This window comes from Astatotilapia calliptera, chromosome 7 (assembly GCF_900246225.1).
Source record: "Astatotilapia calliptera chromosome 7, fAstCal1.2, whole genome shotgun sequence".
Taxonomy (NCBI): domain Eukaryota; kingdom Metazoa; phylum Chordata; class Actinopteri; order Cichliformes; family Cichlidae; genus Astatotilapia; species Astatotilapia calliptera.
Window position 1 is genome coordinate 48,819,121 of NC_039308.1, and position 21,676 is coordinate 48,840,796.

At 39.4% G+C, this 21,676-nt stretch overlaps 2 protein-coding genes across 11 annotated transcripts; one reads left to right on the forward strand and one right to left on the reverse strand.

Moving 5' to 3' along the window:
- Positions 1 to 848: 848 nt before the first annotated feature.
- Positions 849 to 5,605, reverse strand: LOC113026470 (3-oxo-5-beta-steroid 4-dehydrogenase-like). Its single transcript, XM_026175303.1, has 9 exons — positions 5,327 to 5,605; positions 4,982 to 5,149; positions 4,724 to 4,840; positions 4,332 to 4,409; positions 3,086 to 3,208; positions 2,691 to 2,800; positions 2,332 to 2,497; positions 1,085 to 1,167; positions 849 to 976 (listed from the first exon to the last, which is right to left on the reverse strand). Exons 1-9 carry the CDS (start codon positions 5,501 to 5,503, stop codon positions 934 to 936), a joined length of 1,065 nt encoding a protein of 354 aa, XP_026031088.1. The 5' UTR covers positions 5,504 to 5,605; the 3' UTR covers positions 849 to 933.
- Positions 5,606 to 5,987: 382 nt separating this feature from the next.
- On the forward strand, positions 5,988 to 21,359 carry LOC113026466 (transcription intermediary factor 1-alpha-like). 10 transcript variants are annotated; one of them, XR_003272923.1, is made up of 20 exons: positions 5,990 to 6,573; positions 6,811 to 6,929; positions 7,373 to 7,520; positions 7,713 to 7,845; positions 8,114 to 8,230; positions 8,341 to 8,455; positions 8,668 to 8,814; positions 8,993 to 9,107; positions 11,430 to 11,770; positions 12,376 to 12,501; positions 12,586 to 12,691; positions 12,807 to 12,861; positions 13,000 to 13,132; positions 15,705 to 16,051; positions 16,310 to 16,439; positions 18,020 to 18,094; positions 18,498 to 18,653; positions 18,750 to 20,251; positions 20,460 to 20,577; positions 20,713 to 21,359. XR_003272923.1 is itself a non-coding variant. In XM_026175294.1 (19 exons), the coding sequence occupies exons 1-18, from the start codon at positions 6,303 to 6,305 to the stop codon at positions 19,020 to 19,022; spliced, it is 2,907 nt and encodes a 968-aa protein (XP_026031079.1). In that variant the 5' UTR covers positions 5,990 to 6,302; the 3' UTR covers positions 19,023 to 19,060; positions 20,460 to 21,359. The 10 variants fall into 10 exon arrangements, 5 of the variants coding, with proteins under 5 accessions (XP_026031081.1, XP_026031083.1, XP_026031082.1 ...); XR_003272922.1 differs by having other exon boundaries at positions 18,750 to 19,060; positions 19,772 to 20,251; positions 20,460 to 21,359; XR_003272921.1 differs by having other exon boundaries at positions 20,460 to 21,359.
- The last annotated feature ends 317 nt before the right edge of the window (positions 21,360 to 21,676 follow it).

The window sequence follows — 21,676 nt, forward strand, 5'->3', positions numbered from 1 at the left end:
AACATATTGTATTGTTTCTGTTACTGTACTGGAGCAACTGCACCCACATAATTTCCTTAGGGATTAATAAAGTATGCTAATTCTGATTCTGATTGATAAGAATGGCTTCTTGACAGCCGCTCTTCCGCTGAGAACATTTTTGATGAGACTTGATAAAAACTGAAGGGCCAGATGCATCTCTCAGGTCTTATGTCAGGCATTTGCTTGATATTTTCCTATTCATGAAGACATGACTTTTAGACAGATTTTTGCTGCCAATAGTTTTTTTAGGCCTGGTTTTTCTTTTGTCCTCTCCTCACCCAGTTTCCTCAGATTTTCTAAGGACACAGCGCACGGCATGGTGAGACATGCCAAATGTTTTGCCAATAGCTCTTTGGCTATCATTGTATTGGTGCAAAAATAGTATTTCATTTTTTGTCGTTAGTACTATTGTATTGTGCTATCACTGGCATTTTTCAAATACACGAACAAATCATGAATTTTTGTGACAGGCTACTAGTAACAAAGTGCCCAAAGATACATTCCTGTGAAAATGGTACTGGACTAAAATGATTTTAAATTATTCAATATCCAAAGAAAAACTTTGAAAGACCTGCAGAAAGTTTGGAGAACTATTGCTCAAGACCACTTTAAAAAATTTGAAAAAAATGTCTGGCTCCTTGGATGCAAATCTAAAGAAATGAAGGGTGGCTCAAGATCTTAGTCTTAAATGCAGCTGCTGTTTATGCTGGTGAAATTAACAATGAATTATGGGCCTGTTAGACTTCTTTTAATCCACTGTGAGCTAGAGACCTCTAGTGTTTAGAGTGGAAAATGTACCAAACTGGTAGCAAACTAAACTAAGCTGGTTCAACAAATGTGTGAACTTTTATTTCTCTGTTATTTATTCCATCTTTCTTAAAAATCAAGTACATCACGTAAAAGTTACAAAGGTCAGTATTCATCATGAAAGGGGTACTCCGGATGATCACTCCACCTGAGTTTTAAAAAAAAGTGTTTACTACCATTAATATCGAGGATTTGGTTCATGCATTATACAACAAAAAAAATGTTTAGATATTTGTCCGTCAAAGCTTGTACTTACATCAGCAACTCAACAAACCGAATATTTTTGTTCAGTGCTTCAATGGCTTTCATTTCTTCCTCAGTCAGTGAAAAATCAAATATCTGAAAAAAATAATTTGCTTCTGTTTAAATTCATCCATTCATTATTTCATTCATTCAACTGTTTAACCCTTACATACTGTATATATTTCATGTCTTTGCATTATGATATGCCAGGATTCCTAAGTGTCTACAACAAAGTCTGAACTACAGATCTATTTAGAGTGTATAAATAGTCTAGCTGACATTAATGGAGGATTAATTTTTAATTAATGTTTCAAAGAGCAGGGAGAAAAATAAATATTATGCACAATCTCGTGCTCTGATTTACTTTAGACATGAAAATAATAGCGATAACGATTTCATGAGATTTTATTAAAGGTGAAAATGGCAAAACCATTCTGGAACTGGTTGGATTTATTGCATAACCATGTATAATCACTACAAACATTAAAGGCTGTCCTCATGTCTTTGTGAATTCAATATTATTTTAAACTTAGAGTAAAAAACTTGCTTATTGCAAAATAGTCTGAGCATTCAAAGCATTGCCTATGCAGCATTTGCACGTTTCTTACATTTACTGAAATGGCAGATCAGGTGACTTTATAATCTTATGACCTCTAATTCCTCTTTTGATCCCTGTTTCGATCTCTTTTTAATTTCACTTAGCTCAGACAAAATGGGTCCTAATTAGTTTATTGTTCGATTATTTTCTTACATAATGCTTACTTTTGTTTACAGGTGCAAAGCACAAGCACCAGTCAGTGTAGGCTAATAATATAATTACACTTATAACTAAACTTGTTGCAAAACCTACGGATATTTGTGTTTGGTGGATTATTTGTTTGTTGTAACAATGCTTCTTGGCAATAAATCTCACACTGTTGCAAGGCCTGTTTATTTCCCTTGAATGTGCCACATGTGTAAGGAAAATGCATTTGGGGCTTAAACAGCAGAGTTGAGGATGTGGGCTGCGCATCAGCCTACAAAAACTTGTAGCACCTGCTCAAAAGTATAACATTTTAAAATAGTTTTAATTTTGGGTCATTTTAGGGAACATCATCAAATTTCAGGCCAGAAAGGTGGCATTTTGGGTATATTTACTGTTCTCCAATGTCAAAATGGTCAAATATAACCAAAAATGCATGTAAGAGTTAAAACCGGGCAGCAATGGTACCATAACTTTGACTTTACGTGCACATAGAGTTAAAAATGTTGGTACAGTACCTGGAAGTTATGTTTGATCCGCTCAGGGTTGAAGCTCTTTGGGATCACTACAACTCCTCTCTGTATGTTGAAGCGCAGGGCCACCTGGGCACTACTTTTGTTGTATTTTTTCCCAATGGATACAAGCACCTCATCGTCCAGCAGAGGAGGACATTTCAAATTCACCCTATAAAAGAGACACAGTTAAATACAAACCATGTCATTTACCAAATGAATTCTGCTTAGGGTCACGTTGAGGGTTTGGTAACAACAATAATTTGTTTTTATTTTTGCAGTCTCACATTAATGCAGTAACAGGGGGGATAAAATCACAATGACCTCACACCAGCCTACATAAGTGTATATATTTTCAAACCTACCAAGATGCATCTCTGGAGGAGCCAATTGGGCAATAGCCAACAATCACGATGTCATTGTGACGACAGTACTCCAGAAGTTTTGGTTGTGTGAAATATGGGTGGCATTCGACCTAAAGGTAAATAAGAAGAAGGGAAAAAGATGACAGGGCTCAGTCTTACAAGTAGGAAGGAAACTGGATGGGAATCAAAAGTAAAATCTATTCCATTTAATCTAGATTAATGAAAGAAAATGTATTTCAGCATAGTGTTTGACTATTTTTTGGCAGAGAGTCTATTTTAGAAATGCCTTCATATTAAAAACCCAGAATACTAATGTATGCCGTACAGTACTTTTTTACTTTGTAAACTACCCTCATTGAGATGTCATTAGGGGTCAGGAAACAAACTGGGATCACCTGGTTGGATACGGGTTTGTGTTTGAGACCAGGTTTATTCAGAAGCAGCTCCAGCTGCCTGCGATTGAAGTTGGAGACTCCCAGGGACTTAACCAGTCCAGCATCTTTGCAAGCCTCTAAAGCCTGACAGAAGAAAATATTAATATCTTATCAAAGATTGATAGTAGTAATCTTTACAGGCTAACTGAGATAGCCAAGAAAAATACAAGACACAAGGAAAAAAAACTGTTTATGACACTGTCCTTGAGAGTAATGTGCTGCAGAAAAAAACACTCTGACCAGTATTAACATGTAAGAACACTTGAATAAGATAAAACAATGCCTACCTAATATTTTATTAGATGCATGCAGTACAAATGCAAGTACAAAAGTCGTGAGCCATCTCCCTTTTAAAGAAATATTTTGCAAAATGGAAAATAGGTGCAGACTAACCAAAATATAAAATTATACATATAACAAAATAGAGATTTTAGAATTCTAACAAGCTTGAAAGTTTATTAGACATGCCCAATTTTATTCTTTAACACAGTCTGCAACTCCTTTAAGTAGTCTTCAAGAATAGTTCTCCAGGCTGCTAGAAGGATATTCAAAGCTCTTCTTTCAGTGTTGACTGCATTTTGTTCCATTCTGTCAAGATGATCCAACACTGCTTCAATAACATTGTGATCTGGGGTCACGGAAGGCCAATCAATGAGTGATAACCATTCGGTTCTACATTCCACTTTTTGACAGAATCACCGACACCACTGGCCGAAATGCAGAAATGAAAACCACCCAATGACTTAAGAATAATAGCTTGGAGAACTGGTTCTCAAGACCTCTTAAACATCACATGGAAGTCTGGCTCCTAAAATCAAAGTATAAAGAACTTAGAGGTGGCTCAAGAGCTCAATCGTTAGATTTCATTTGTAGTGACGGCTTTATGATGTCGCTACAAAGGTTGTGTTAAGTTCTGCTCGTTGATTTTAATATTTTCTGCCTATGATAACATAACTACATGAAGAATGAAATCCTTGATGTGCTGATCGGGATTCATTCATTCAAGCCCTGCAATGAAGTCATGCTTAGCTTGACATGTGGAGGAAAAGCATATTCTCATGCAAGCTGCTAATACAAATGTAAAAAAGTATTTCAATTTACATAACAAAACAACAGATTTTTAATTTCATAGTGATATTATATTAGAGATGAGCAGTAGACATGCAAAGACTTTACATAGTATGACCATTGTTTTAATAGAGCTCACCTCCCATGTTGCACAGAGATCTGTGTGGTGGTAGATGTAGTTTCCATCTTGGTCCTTTGGATAAAAGGCCTTTCCAGGCTAAAATATATGCATAATTAAATACTTTGCATTAAAAGTGGTTATTTAAGCATATAATTTATAGTGACCTAAGGTGACACAATGTGTTCATGGTCAAAACGCTTAAACAAAGAAACATACTGATTCCAGGTACCCAATCTTAACCAAACACCTGTCTACATAATCTTATCTGATTCTAATGTGTGTAATGTGGCAACGGCCAGATTTGAAGTATTTGCTATGCAGCTCTTGTGTTTGAACCCCTATTATCTAATTTTGCATAAATAATTAAAAATACTTTGCTGTAAAAATTAGTAAAATTATTTTTTAGAAACCTTGAAGGCCATTGGAAGCTCAATGATGTAGAGATCCACATAGTCCAGTTTTAAGGCTTTCAATGTCTTCTCTAAGGCTGGTCTCACCAACTCTGGTGGATGGAAGGTATTCCAGAGCTGAGAAAAATAACATTGCTAAATTTAAAAAACAATTTAAACAACCTGAACATCCAGGCAACAGACCATTGCAATAACATGATTAATTCTTATAGGTTTATAGGAATGAAAGTTGATTAAACAAAAGCTAACAAATATTACCTTTCCGCAGTAAAAGATGTCCTCTCTTCTAACGGTTCCATCAGCTATCTTCTCCCTAATGGCTTGACCCACTTCATGCTCGTTGAAATATACCAACGCCCCATCAAAGTGCCTGTAGCCCACATCTATGGCCAGCTTGACACAGTCCAATGCAGTGCCTTTGGGTGTCTTTAAAAAAAATCACAGAAAATATACATTTTATTTGATTTTTTTTAAGCTACAGCCACAGTGTGTACTTCTCAGTGAAACTCAAATCACTAAAGGTAAACAAGCCTCGCATAAACGGGGAATCAAACACAGCACTCTAAATCTAGAAATAGAGAGACTACGTGATATTTTCCTCACCGTTTGAGGGTCCCCATAGGTGCCCAGTCCCAGGAGTGGAATACTGTTACCATTACTCAAAGGGATTCTGTGGCTTTCCGCTGTTAGATTCATGTTTGTGTCCAAAATGTGGACAATTGAACTGCAGCGCACTTCTCTCAAGGCTAACCCATAGATTGGCCATGAACCTTGAACCATGAAGACATTATCTTCCACTCAATTGCACAAGTGACTTTGATCTGAACCAGAGCAGTGTGTCCATTTTTAAAACAGTTCTTCACCAGCTTTTCAGAATGCCATTTAACTTGAGAACAAAACACTCTTATAATCATAATCAAATGTGAATATGACACCAGCACTTTGTGAGTATCTTTTCAGCAAACAGTGTTACAACGTTACAAAAAAATGTCCATAGGCCTGGCTGAAGCCTGAAGCCAACAAAACCTAATACATTTGAATTTCACACAGCCTATCATGAAGTGCCATAAATAAATAACGTCACCAGAAGCATAACACAGTATTACTGTACTGAACTGAACCCTGTGTAAAGTTTCAGAATAACAAGAATCAGGCAAACTCTTGCTGGTCAGTGGACTTTGTCCTCCTGATAGCACAGCACACGCAGCCAGTGGCTCTCATATCAAGATTTTGACCCCGCCCCACTCTTACCTCAACGAGCGCGTGCGCTCTAATTTGACCAACAACATCTGGGGCACACGAGCATGCGACACAGGTACCCTTTTTTTTCTTTAGTGCTTCCTGTTTGCTGCAACAGTCCAAAAAATTATTTTCCCCAAAATATCACACGTAGACAATAATACCCTCGACGCTTACAAATGCTGAACTGATAGAGAGCGCGCGGAGGACAACGCAGGTACGAAGTAGGCGCTCTCTTCGGCTAGAGAGCAATGACATATAGCCTACGCTTCAGACTACCCTCCCTGTACGTGCCGTTGAATCAGAGTAAACTAGACTTGGAGAACAGAAACTGTTTCCGATGGATGCGATGGAAAAACAGGAGTCGGGACATACTGCTGTCCTGTCAGTCGAGAACGAAGCAGAGAGCACGCGAGAGGAGCGGTCCGGTGCACTCGACCAACATGACCTGGACACGTGCCCCGTTTGTCATCTAAGCTTCCATAGCAAGGAGCCCAAACTTCTGCCGTGCCTGCACACTTTCTGCGAGAGGTGCTTGCCTTTACCGTCGAGGAATCTGGACGTGACGGAACCGTCCGTCTCCCAGAGCGACGACGGCGCGACCAAACCACGTGAGTCACTTTGTTTACAAACACAGATCAAGGACCGATTAATGGCTGTCAACCTTTTCTACAACCAGAGCAGCTGCACGCACAACTGCATACATTTTACAAATGCTTGTAGCTACCTCTAACCATAATCACCTAAATGTCTAAATGTCATAAAAAATATAATCTGATGGTAAATAATACCAGAAATGTACAGTTTTACTGATTTACACCAACACCTATGCTCCTGCTTGATTCCAGTAAACGTGATCCGCTGTCCGGTGTGCAGGCAGGAATGTATGGCGGCAGATGTGGTGGATAATATGTTCGTGAAGGAGTCATTCGAGGCTCCCAGCAGCACGGTGGAGAGAGCAGTCCAGGTTGGTAACAAATGAATTAATATCAATTTGGGGACAGGCTGGGTTTTTGAGGGTAATTATCAAAATATAACTACGTAAGTTTTACTTGTATTTTTTATTTGTCATTGGCCATGCAGAAAAAAACATTGCTCTTGTAAGAATCAGAATAAGGCACTAGATGATTTCCATTTGCAGTGATTTAATGGGCAGGTGCACACTATATTAAAGGAGATATCTGTAAAAACAAAGCTACCTTGTCTTCTGTTGGTTTGTAGCTCTGAAATCTGGGCAGCAGAAGCAATGCTTGTCAGTAGAAACTTCACTGATATCAACTTAGCAGATAAGGGTCATCATTGCATTCCCTTGATTGAACAAGAAATGGTAAAACATGTGCCGAGCCATCATCTCCACGTCATGTTTCCAAATATTTATTAACTTTTGATGCTTGACTCCTCTTTCTATAGCTCTGTATGACCTGCAATGACAACACAGAAGCTGCTGGGTTTTGTGTTGAGTGTGTGGAGTACTTGTGTACCACCTGTGTGGAGGCCCACCAAAGAGTCAAATTCACCAAAGACCATATGATCAGACAGAAGTCAGAAGTATCACAAGGTACTCAAACCTACCTGCTCATTTAGCTGTTTTAAAAAAATTAAATGCCTGTGCTGACGTATCATGTGATTCTTGCTACTGCAATATTTTAATGGGCAAAATGATAAGTATACATCAGTATGCACTGCATGCTTTTTATACTGTAAGAATTAGTTTAAAAATAACTATGGTGAGCCTTTTGCTGTTTTCCAGACGTTTGTGTTGTGTCGAATCAGAGGCCGATGTTCTGTCATATCCACAAACAAGAGCCACTGAAACTCTTTTGTGAGACATGTGACCTGCTTACCTGTCGGGACTGCCAACTCACCAAGCATAAAGACCACAGGTACCGCATTGTTTCAGTAATATTGATTGACAGAAGTGGGAATCACCAGGCACCCCTCGAAATGATATCACAATACATTATTATTGCAATTTTTTTTCACCACTGTTCATGGATTGATTTGATTGATACTGTGATCTCTCCATGTGATGCATTTGAGGCGGAGAAAAAAATTCACTGAGAGATTAAGTTACACCCCCACCCCCCAGTTCATCATGCATATTATGCATATTAACCTGTCTGTATTAACTCACTAATGTTTTTGAATTAGTTATCAGTTCCTTGAAGATGCTTATAAAAACCACAAAGAGCACATGGAGCATATGACTCATCAGTTACAGGAGAAAAAGAAACTGATAGAAGAGGTATCAGACTCCATAAATAGTGGGTATGTATTTCATTTTTCCTTAAAGATGTCTAGTTAAAAAAAAGTCACTTCTTCCATATTAATAAATGTATATTTTGTTCTTAGTCACACTTTAAATGTATGTTTTTCAGACTTCTTCTGGTGGAACAGAACCGTACTTCTTTATGTGATGAAATAAAGAAATCTGTCAGCAGTTTAATCCTCGCGATAAACAAAAAGGGCAAAATTCTACTTGATCAACTTGAGGTATGACAAAGACGATTACATGCAGCAAAACAATACTGTGTAGTAAAACTATCATGGACTAGTTTTACTCTGTAGTCCTGTAGCTTGCTGTGGAGTTGTTTCCAGAAGAATGTTATTTGTATGGTGAGTTTCGTGTGGCCTCGAGGCTCAGAGTGCCGCCACTCAAGCTGCTTTAACACTGCACTCCTCTTTTTCGTTTTCTTTTTTTGCAGGCTGTTACAAAAGATCATGAGAGTCTCTTGCGTAAACAACAGGAAGACATTGGCTATCTCTCCCAACACCTGGATCATGTCATCGACTTCATCAAATGGGCCACAGCCAAGAATGGGGGCACGGCCCTCTTGTACTGTAAACGTTTGGTGAGGCCTCTTTAATCAATTAACCATAAAGCAGTATCTTGTCACAGTCTTGTTTTCCTGATCTCAGGTTGTCTTTAAGCCTAGTATGTCTCGGATGTGATGAAGCGCAAGCATATGGCTTTTGCAGCATGCATGTTCCTCCTCTGAAAATGACTGATAACATTCCTTCTGTTTGCAGATTCTGTTTCAGATCGAAAACCTCCTTCAGGCAAAATGCAGTGCTTCATTCGTACCGCAGAGCACCATACGCTTCCAGTGCCGAGCCTCTTACTGGGCCTCAAATGTTGATTTGGGTAAGAGATTAACAAATGATGTGATCCACAGCCCTGAGAATGAATGGATTATTTGTTTTCTGCTCCAGTAAACTTGTATACCTTGAAATTTTATTTCAATTTTACTTAATAATTTTAGGGGCATTCTTCCATAAGATTGTATCTGTGGTGGTGATCTAAGTGAGACTTGCACAGTATTAATAAACAGGCATGAGGAGAGTCAGATGGTCACGGGGAGTTAGCTGGAGGCCAGTAAAACTTGGATGACAAATCCTATTATTTATTAATGCATTTTCACTTCTCTCTCACACAATGTCAGTTTTACTCTGACTGTTTTGAACTACCTTCATTTTTACTGTTAATTGTTTGTTTTTTTATCACTATTGTAAATATATAAATTCCTGGACTATCTCACACTATAAGCCTCCTTACTAGGCACCTGTGGCATTTTATTTAATTGTGTTGTTTACATGGTATGTACTGTACTGTTTTTACTCTTCATCATGCTGCTGTAACACACAAATTTCCCTTGTGGGATCAATAACGTATCTATCTATCTAAATGAAGGATTCATTGAGAGCAGAGCTCAGCATTAAATGAAAATCCTTGTCTAGCTGTTTATTAGGGGTGCAACGATATTCGTATCGATATTGAACCGTTCGATACAGTGCTTTCGGTTCGGTACGCATATGTATCGAACAATACAACATTTGTAATTTATTTTATCAACTTTCCTTCTGACGATGCTGTCTGTGTGGAGCGCTCAGTGAATCTGCGTTCGACTACTCCGCCTAGGCTGCACTGTCGAGCGCAGATCCACTGAGCGCTCCACACAGACAGCATAGTCAGAAGGAAGAGCGCAGGGCAAGCTAGCGAGACAGAAGTTAAGCTCTCCTTGCAACATGGCAAATTGAACCTCCCCCACCCTCATTCAGATCTGGCGTTTGGAATTATTTTGGTTTTCATGTGACGTATGACCCTGAAGGTAAGCGCGTCATGGACTAAAGTAAAACAGTATGCTGGATGTGCCATGCAATGCTCAATTACATGGGTGGGAGCTAGTGTGTTAGCGCAGTTAGCTCGTTAACATGTTGGCCGTCTAGCCCCACGCAGGATAGCTCGTTAATGGAGATTTGCCGTGTTGTGGCGTTAACGTCATTTCAACGAGATTAACGCTGACAGCACTAGTGGGAACACAACGAATATGACTGCACATTTACGCCGACATCATCCTAGTGCAAAGACAAGTGGAAGCAGACAAAAACAACAAGCATGCATGCTACAAACTTTACCCGAGTCATTTAGACAGCCGTTAGCACATGATTCTCCTTATGGGGACCTGATATGTTTAATATTGTGGCGAGCTCAGACAATGAGGAGACGGAGGTATCGTTTGGTCTTGCTTCCCGTGAGCTAGCCAGTGAGCACAGCCGTTTATTGACATCTGCAGAAGAACACTGCCGCTAAGTAACTGCTCAGCGCGGCAACCGCACAGCAACAACAACAACAACACACAGGGCGCCCTCTGACCCCGGAAGGACACACCGTCGCAGCGAGAGGGCGTCACCCGTCACTATGGCAACATAAACAAAACATAACTGTACAAACAGAACCCCGAACAGCCCTTTCCCGCTATAATATGCTGCTGAGAATATAGCCCAGAAGAAGCGTATAGTATAGCTTTTATTTTGGAAAGAGCCATTTCTCTGTAATAAACTCTCTTTTCCAAAGATGAGTGATTCCTCAATCAGATTATTTATTTTTTTAAATTACTTTTGTTTCAGCAACATTAAATTTAAAAACTGTACTTTTGAGTTAAAATATATATTTATAATTTTAATAAATGACAAATTAAAAAGGCATGAACATTTTTTTGTATCGAAAAAATATCGAACCGTGACACCAAAGTATCGAACCGAACCGAACCGTGAATTTTGTGTATCGTTGCACCCCTACTGTTTATATTCATCTGAGGCTGACAATCATAATGAAATGCAACATTTGTCTAATTTAGTCAACAGAAGTGTCTGAGGAAAGCAGAATTTCCATAACTGTAAACTGGATACATAGCATTTTGAAATATAAAAACAAGAAAACTAATACCATCACATGTGGATTTTTCACAGTTTATACAGTAACTGATTAAATGGAACAAATTAATTGAAATTGTTATCTTTTGTTGCTTATATCCAATTGTAACCCAAGTTAGCATAATTTTACTTACTAACTGCCTCGAGTTTTACATATATCTCCCTACAGTTCTCTGGAATTTTCTTTCTGTACTGTATATATTTCATCACTCCCTGTTATGCTCATCCTGTCTCTGTGTGTATGTCCTCTCAGGCACTTTAATGGTGGAGAGTGTACCAGGCCACCAGCTGGGTGGTTTTCATCATGAGCAGAGTTCCTCAGGCTCACCCCACAGCATTGCCCTGGGAGCTCCCCATAGCACTCTGGCTCAGCTCCAGATGCAGGTGGACAAGCTAAACCCCCAAGCTCATTGGCAGCCCCAACCACCTCCTCCCCCCTGCACATGGCACCAAAGCATCCAACTACAGCAAACTGTCCCAGGGCCCCTACAGAGAGGCTCTCCCTCCCACAGTTTGCCTCCCCAACCAGACCACAGGTTTACGAGGCCTCTGCCCAACCATGTTAGCTCAACTAGGAGCATACTTTCTCCCCAGGTTACTGTGCGTTTCTTTGTGTGAGTGTGGATGTGTGCTTGCCTAAGTTTGACTGACAAGCCTTCTTAACAAGCACAGACAGCAGATGGCATTGTCCTAAATAGAGCTGACAGCTTTCACATCCTGAGCAATTTATGTCTTTCCTTGTCAGGAAGGATTTTAGTTTTGGATGAACTTATAGCTCAAAAATAAAGTAAATCAAATAAATCTGCATGACAAACAGCAAGCCAGCATGTAACAGAGGACAAAGGGGAAACTTCTTGAGTAAGGCTTGATAATATCTTCTTATTCAAGTTGTTTAGTCTGCTTCACTGGATGTTTGGGTTTCAATTCTGCAGCAGGACAATACTGGCATGTAAAGTGCAGACATTTGTTTTCTACTGATGTGAACAAGTTGTTAAAGCTGCACAGGAAACTAGTAGTAAAGGAGCAGCAGTCTTCTGCAGACAAATCTGGAAAGCTGATTGAGACTTTTCAAAGCATACTGTGGTCACATTGCATTGGGTTTTTAGATTGCGGCATAATGGTGGGGCCTTTTTTATCACATGCAGTAAAATGATTGTGGCATGCTCTCCCTTTTTCTGTATTGTCTCCATTCATCATAGTATCAGCAGAGAAGGACAGGAAGTGGCTCCACCTACCAAACCAAGCCCATGGATGGATTTTTCTCCACACCTTTAACTCCGCCACCCCTCAGTGGTAGTGTCAGTTTACCTCATTCACAACAGAGGGTAAGCAACTTCCTGTATTGACTGAAGGCATTGTCATGGTATAATATCTGCTTTTAAGTAATTGATTTGCAATGGTGTGTTTAGACTGAGCCCACATATATGACCAGGAGAAATGATTCAACTGGTCCAATGTATACAGTGAAACCAAACTATCCTCAGGGAGCAGAAACTTCCTTGTCAAGCAGAAATGGTATGTTTGCAATTATTTTTGCATATTGGTTTTTTTGCAGTTTTTTTTAGCATAGAGAATATGTGTAATGTTGTATTTTTTATAATGGACAAATGCATTGTAAACTTTTCTGAAGCACCAAGACATCAAAGTTCAGTGGTGTACACTCCAGTATCCCAGAAAAAAACAAGGTAGGGGGGAGCAGTATGCGCACTTTTGCAAGTATACAAGCACAGATTATCTCTTTGTTCTGTTATGGCACTATTAACTCTGTGCTATGGGTCTCTTAAGTGAATTTATCTTTGATTGATTTTTGCTTTGTTCCCAAGCAGCATTTTTTGGAAAGCCCCAGAAGTACACCAGGCTAGTGGAGCAGTGGGATCTGCTGCAAAGAAGAGACAACGATCATCTCCAAGGCCTATAATTGTCATCAAAGATGAGCCAGATGATGAAAGTAGTTATGTAAGAAGGGAATGATTTATTTCAAATACTGTATAGATTTTGTATTGTTGCTAGTTGCTTTTATCTGTAACTTCACAAGTCACAAGTCAGTGTATTCCTACTGCTGTTCCCAAGCCCGGATAAGCAGTGAGGGTTGTATAAAGAAGGGTAAATCTTGGCCAGTTCAACCATGCATATCTTAAAGAATGAGATTTCCATATTAGATCGGCATTAACAACAACTGCCTTTGGTCTTGTTGGCCAATAGGGTCCCTTTGAAAACTGTGCTACTGTAAGCTGAAGACAATGAAAGAAAGTTCAAGTTCAAAGTTTATTTGCCACATGCAGTGGCAGGTTGCCCTGCAGTGGAATGAACCCGCCCCCCGACCTTACACATACAACACGGACATCACATGGGGATACAAGTCAGAGAATGGTTGCATTACAGAAAAAACACTGAAATGTACACTACAATGGGAAAGGTACAAGAGGAAAAAAAGAGACCTCTACTCATGCTGGGCTACAGGAGGACAGCATGAGAACAGGAAACAAAAAAAACTCCTCTGCACAGAAAAGCACATACAGTAAATGTCCACAGTACAACATTATAGAGCACGTGACCAGCAAGAGGGTTGGGTAGGGGATAAGGAGTAATCCTAGGCAACACAGCAGTCATCCTGCCACCGCACCGACTCTCCAGCGCGGGCCCAGACCCGCCTCGTGTTCCCAGGAGGCAACAAGCATCGAAGGCATTGGAAGGGGAAGGGAAATGTGTGCATGGGATGGGAAGTCATCACACAGTCGTTATCAGGGAGTTTTTGTTCGGCGACAGCCCCAGCTGGCGCCATGGTGTCCGCATGTTGATGTTGTCAATTTTCTTTTTATGCGAGCAGCTCAGACACTGGTCTCTCAATCTCCCATCCATAATTCTCTTTTAGGTTTTAGAGAACGACTGTGAGAGACTGTTCGAGGGAAAGTAATACACACGAGACAAGACAAGGACAAGAGGCTAAGCAGGGAAGATAAGGGGAAGGAGGAGAGGAAAAAAGTGCGACCGCCTTCGCCGAGAGCCAAGAGAGAGAGAAGAACGGGGAAAGGCGTGTTAGGAGGCAGTGAGAAAGAAGGAAAGACAGGAGTTTGAGAGGTGAGAGTAGGGACTTTAAATGTAGGTACTATGACTGATAAAGGGAGCAGATTGGATGCCATGATGGAGAGAAGTAGGGTAGATTTATTTTTTGGGGCAGGAAACCTGGTAGAAGGCAAGCAAGGCCAAGACCATTGGAGGTGGATTCTACCATGGTATCGAAGAGAAATTGAGTAATCTTGAAGGAAAAGATTAGTATTGTTGAGGTGAAGGTGGTATTACACAGAATTATGAGTATGAAGCTGGAAAAGGGGTCACCTTGAATGTTGTCAGTGCATATGTCTCACAGGTTGGATGTCAGAACAGAAAGGGGAATTCTGGAATGAGGTGGATGAAGTGTTTAGACTGTGTCCCCAGGAGGGAGAGAGTAGTGATTGAAGCAGACTTCAGTGCACTTGTACTGTACTGGTGCTTACTGATCGTCACCTCTCTTTCCCATAACTTCATGGTATGTCTCATCACCTTTATCCCTCTATAGTTACTACAGATCTACACATCATGCTTATTCTTGAACAGCAATATCAGTACACTTCTCCATTCCTCAGGCATCCTGCCACTTTCCAAGATTGTGTTAAACAATCTGGCTAAAAGTGATTAAAAAGATGATTGTGATTGTTTAGCATCTTAAGGTGGATGTTGTTATGATTTGGAGCTGCATAAATGAATTAAATATTATGAATGACTGGCAAATGAAAACCAACGTTTCCCTTTAAACGTCCATATTTGATCAGTACATCAACAAATCAGGTGTCCACCTATAAAATGGGCTTAGTCAGTGTTTCTCAAAGAGGAACACAGGATTATATATATACACAGGGGACTAGTTAACTCAGCAAGCAGCAGGAAGTAGAAGAACACAGGTAAAAGTAATGAGCAATATGTGAAAACAATTTGGGCAAGGATGGCAATCACAGAGGGAGGAAGAACAGAAAGTAGGAGGAAGCACAACAGATAGCTCACCTTCAAAGTAAAACAGGAAATAACCAGAAGACAAAGAGTCTTCTTGTCTCATAGACAAGAAGACTCAAACTAGACATGATATCAAAGACTGGAAAAGGCAGTGATGCATAAATCGTATTTAATAATACATACATAAATAATTGTATAGTATTGTATTGTCTTGTACATAAGACTTTTATTTTATTTTATTATTTTTTCCCCTTTTCTCCCTTTAGATTTTTTGTGTACACTGAGGGCCATGGGAGCATTGCAGTTTCAAATTCCTGTGTATAACTGTACATATGGTCTTTGACTTTGACAAATACAAGACGGTGGAAGGAATAGACAGGGAAATGCTATGTAAACTAAAGCTACTACTATCAATAATAATAATAACAACAATAATAATAATAATAATGCAGTAATAACCAATCATGAAAACTTTCAGCACCATGATAAATCTGTAAAATGTTGGTTATGTTATTTTCAGTTCTTGTTTTCTTGTTTTTAGGTACATCCCAAACAAAGAGCCAGCCTCCCCGACAGCACAGATGACCAATCCCAAATAAATTCCCAAGGTGAAGATGTCCAGACTTGTATACATAGCACAGACAACAAACCCTGTTGCTCTTCACACGCTCCAAGTGAGCCACTGGGCCAGAGTAAGACTGGACCTCCAACTCATATCAGTTCAGTGGGGGAACAGCAGCAGGTAGAGCAAAATAAAACCCAACTGGAAGACTCTAATGAGGCCTCGTGTGCTGTGTGTCAGACTACAGGACAGCTGTTGTGCTGCCAAAAATGTCATAAAGCTTTTCATCTGACGTGCCACATTCCAGCTCTCCTCAAATCTCCAAGGTCAGCTCCATCAAACTTGATTTATTACTGGTCTTGGATGAAAATGTCACAGCTCATATGTTTTCATTTTAATAGCAATTCAATCGCTTGTTTTCTTTGTGGAATTAAAAGCACGTCAGAACAAATCCACTTTTGGCAAGTTGATTTTTACATCTTGGAGGTGTGAGATTTACATCTGACTGCAGCATTATGCACTTGTTGATGTGAGTTACTGCTTACTGGCTGTTGTTTTCAGTCTGTAAATGGTCTCTTTTTCAGCAGGGAATGGTTTTGCACTTTCTGTTGTGACCTGTTAATGCCTGAGATGGAGTATGTCTGCAAACCTGAAGCCAAAACGATAAAGAAGGAGACGGATTTTGAAGGAGCATTTTCCCCTGTGGACAAACGAGTCAGTGCTTTTTTAAAAAAAAAAAGATTTACTACCATTTATGTAATTATAATAATGATAATACTACAATAGCCAAATGACTTGAATGCCAAGTAATTCAAATTAAGTTCAGAATTCAGCATAATCTGATAAGTCATGTATTTTCCAAATTTACAGCCGTTTTGTAAAACACCAGTAAGCAGCATCTTTTTTAAAAAACAAATCCACTCATTCATTAACAGAGAATCACCAGTTATCATTATGACTACATTATATAAGATATAAACCGTAAATACAGCTGCGTTCTCTGCAATAAGATAGATCATCCCATCTTACCTCAGTTTGATCCACCAGTTATGTTGTCTTAATATAGGCCGAATGTCTGAATGTTCAAATTTGGTCTTTTCATTCTCACATTCAGCACATTTCAGATAACTTTACATTTATAGAAATACTCGTCTCGGTTTATGTGGGGATGTTACTTGATTATAGTGTGTAGGAGGCAGAAAACTTGTTAGTTTATACGACATTACTTTAATTTGTAACCAGCGCTTATGTTCCTAAATGTACGATTTTAAATCATGGGTACAAACACCAATAAAAAATAGTAATTGTAAGTAGTAAAATAGTGCAGCTCATCTGCTTTTCCCTGAACAGGAGTGTCAGTCAATTGGGAAATGAACCATCAAGTTTTTTCATGTCTTTCTTCTCTTGCCCAGCCAGTTGTAGCGGATGGTCACCCCTCCCTGAGCCTGGTTCAGCTGGGGTTTCTTCCTGTTAAAAGGGAGTTTTTCCTTCCCACTGTCACCAAAGTGCTTGCCCACAGTGGGTCATATGATTGTTGGGATTTTCTATTATTGTAGGGTCTACCTTACAATATAAAGCATCTTGAAGCGTGTTATGATTTGTGCTGTATAAATAAAATTGAAATAGCTTGGGTTAGAAGGGAGTTCCTTGTCTAATTTTGTGTTTGTTATCTTAACAAGAAAAGTTCTGTTTTTAAAAAAAAAATAACATGCATAAAGCAAATGTTTGATGGAAAAAGTAAATGTGTAGTCATCCTGTACGTGATAGCTGTTAGGTTAGCTAATATTCTCATCTGCTTCTGCAGTGCACTGCCTTCTCCTACGTGCAACCAAGACTTGTGCTGTCACACTAGGGTCTTGTCTGCTGGCTCAGTCTTCAGCTACGCAGTTCATTTTCCCAGGAGATTTCACCTCCACTTCCAAGTACAACACTGCCAGAACAGGCGTTGGAGGCAGGGAGTAGAAATAAAGACGTCATTCACCCTGTTACAAATCAGTTTACCATCAAAAGGATTTCAAGGCTGTTATTTTTATGGTAAAACATTTACATTGCTTTAAAACAGTGGTTTGTTAAACTTAGTATCTGAAGGGCTAGATGCCTGACATTGCATCATGCATTTAATAACTGATAACAACTGGTAAGAGTGCAAGCGCTGACACAAAGCAGAACGGTGTTGAGAGATCCTGAGAGACGACTCTTACCAGTTTAATATTCTGCTTGACACACCACAGATGGGAGAAATGTGTTTGGTTGTTCTGACATGTATTAATTCAGGCTTATTTTTTGTGTTGCAGAAGTGTGAGAGGCTGTTGCTGTACTTGTTTTGCAGTGAGCTCAACTCAGTCTTTCAAAAGTCTGCATCTCTCTTGGTGAGTCTGAACGTAAGACTGACTATAGTGGAAAAATTAACAGGATTACTGTCAGATGGAGTTACTGTAACTGTAATTTTAATTGTATGTAATGCACCATATTTATCAGTGATGACAGAAATTAGAAATCAGAGGCAGAGCAGCTTTACTGTAAATAAACCGTAAGTTCATTGCAGGCCCAGAACTTGCAGTGTTTGATAATTGGACTTGAGGGGTCAGTGTGATTCTGGTGGTTTGGCTTGAAATAGCTGTTTATTTGAACTTTTACATGGCAAAACAGGGTAAAACTCCATAGTCCCATGTGCATGCTGTTTACATGTCGATGGACACCACAGATTTGAAAAAACTAAAATGACAATAATGTGTTATTGTTCTGTTATCATTTCCTTTCTAAATACTACAGGTACATGCTGATGACAGTCTGACTATAAAGGGACCAGTGAGTTTTTCCACAGTGAAAAACCGTCTAGAGGCTGAGCAGAGTATGTGCTATCAAAACCCCGCAGAGTTTGTATTAGACATCAGGCTCATCTTTGGAAACTGTGTGGCCTGCTGTGAGGTACCATAGACAAATATTCTGCAACAATAACTATTATTCAGTTCTTGACACCTGTTATTAAAACTGTTTCATCCTTTTCGTTTTATCTTCCTTCAGTGCCAGAGTAACACTGAACTTGCCGTGACATGTAGGAGATTTAAAGAACTCTTTGAAGATTATCTGAAGCTCATCTACCCTGATCAGACCTTTCCAGAAATCAAACCAGAGATGTTTCAGACTGCTTCACCCGATTGTCAAGATTCTCAACTCCAGTCTCTTGACAATATATTCCCACTTGCAAAACGCCAACGCACATATTCAGATTCCCAAGATGCACCAAGCTGTCACAGTGGAGAAGAGGGTATTGGATTAAAGCTCCAATTTTCCTAAACAATTGGATATGTGCCAGATGGCACAAAGAATGTGTGGTGTGTACTGTTTTATTAAAAAATATTGCCTTCAAGTTACCAAATACATTTTAGTTTTAATGATTAAATGGTATTGCATGACAAGAATTATCAATTCAGACATCAAATGGTACTTTTTTGTGTTCAAATCAGAATTAAAGCTAGTAGGTTTTGCAGTATTTCTACTTCTGACTGAAACCTGACATTTTAGTTGTTCTTTTGTTACTACTCCTGTAATCAAATGACAGTAATCACAAACTCTCAGGTTTCTATTGTTAAAATGTGTTTCAAGGCCCCTCACAGCCAGAACATCGTGAAGGAAAATGCAGTTTTATTTACCATCTTTTAATGTATATTCTGGCTTCTTTATATTATATATTCTGGTGACGCTGCCCATGTAACAATATGTGTGATTATATCCGTCAGGGGCATAATGTTGACGTAAAAAGCTTTCTTATAAACATAAGGCATGGAGAATGGTTTTCTCATCACCAGAGGTCAAAACATTTACGCATACACCTTCCTGCATTCAGGTCAACTTGCATAACTGAACAAGTATAGTAACTGTTATTCCTTATATACTGAGTAGCAGCTCCAGCTAAGGTTTAATGTTCTACGCCTTTTTTGCTCGGTAGCTCCATGTTAATAGAGTTTAATGTTGTTCTACAAACTCCTTTGTGTCCCACGGGGCAGATTTCAGTCTGCCTTTGATGTGTTTGTGACCCTCTGCAGATTGACATAGACGTGGCAAGACCAGCTTTAAGGAGCTTCAAAGGAGCTGCGCTACACCCCCAACAACAAGATTAACACTGTTTGAATGCGACCTTGGCCACTCCAATTTCCTTCACCTATTAGCTTGCAAGTCAGCTCATGCTGCGTTTACTTGTTAAAACCCAAATGTAGATTTGAGGTGGAGTGAAGGAATGAGGCTTAGTTGTTTTTGGTGGACTGAAAGGCATGGGAAGTTGCCCTCTGACTGTTCTCCAGCCAGCTGGACTGGAAGCATGGCAGGGTCCTGGCTTTCATGTTGGACATTCTTCATTCCTTTTATGGCATATTATCTCTTATTAGATAAGATTAGGATTGGTCAGCACTAAAGACTTGCCCTTTGTTGTGATAATTCTAAGAAGGGGTTGCTACGTCTTCAGCTGATAGAGGACTCCAGGAACTACATATGCTTTACTATAGTAGTACTACAGTCTTAACCCAAAGGTACAGCACACAGAGCACCCCCCCCCCCTTTCCTTTTTTTTGTTTTGCATATTTGTTACATGTTTCAGATCATCAAACACATTTTAACAATAGATGAAAATAACCAGAGTAAAAACCAAATCCTTATCAGGGTTGTGGGAGGGGGGGGGGGGGGGCAATTTGGAATCACCAATTAACCCAAACTCACTAACTGCATGTCTTTGGCAAGGAGGAGGAAGGCGGAGTACCCAGAGACAACCCATGCAAACATGGGGAGAACATGCAAACTCCACACTGAAAGGCCAGATGGTGGAGTTAAACTCATGTCCTTGAGTGAAGCAACAGTGGTAACTATGAGAAAGAAAAAAAAAATGCAATTTTGAAATAATAAGTAACTTTATTAAGGTAAAAAAAAAATCTATCCAAACATACCTGACTGTGTGAAAAAGTAATTGCCTTTGTTATTGTGATAACCCCCCTAGATCCTTGGCTCATAGAGGTCTCCAAGAACTACATATGCACTGCTAGTAGAGGCTTAACCCATAGGTTGAGAACACAACAAAGTCCTGCGTCGTGGACGTTTCTGTTTCTGTGAGAAAGTAACACAAAGAAATCAGGAAGGGGCCAAATACTTTTTGATAACACCGTTTAGGATTTATAGCAACTTTTTTTCCTGTCTTGCTGATACTAGACTTTGCTTATTTTGCCAAATGATTTGGCAATCCATTACAAAAGCCACCCCACCGTGTCTGCTTTTACTTGTGGCAAGGTCTAATTGCTGTACTGTAGTGTCCAAGTGCAGGTTGATTCAAAAATATTTCCCATTTTCCATGCAGGTGAAGTGAAAAAGGAGGAAATAAAAAAGAGACAAAACCTTTCTGTGATGGATTACCTGCTCAAACAATTTCCCCCGAAGCTTGTTTATAATATAAAGCCCATTTTCAAAAATATTATATTAGAAATATTGCAATTTGATACATATACTGAGAAAGGAAGCTGTGGATTTTCATCCTAACAACTTACCCCAGTTACCCACCTCTGTAAAACTGGTGTGGTATAGTGAAATGAAAGAGAACTGCCAAGAATGTGCAATTTGTTTATTCTATTAAATGAGCTACAACATTCAAAACACCAGTGTGCTGTATTAAAATGTACTTTTACAGAGAGATTGTCAGAGTACTAGCAGAAAATACACACTGTAGTGGACGGAAGCACAAAGAGATCAAGACACGGATCATCAAGCACTACACATTTAAAAGGGCAGTTATCCTTTTATGACAGTCATATACCTGTGGCCTTTTTTATACGCCTGTGGTGTCCTTATATCAAGCCCTTGGTGGTGTTTCTTGTTGGTTAGACTGGTGGTGGTGGAGCCATATGGCTTTGATTAGAAGATCATTTAATCTCTCTCTGTCACAATGCCCAGAGCCAGTAGACTGATTGAAT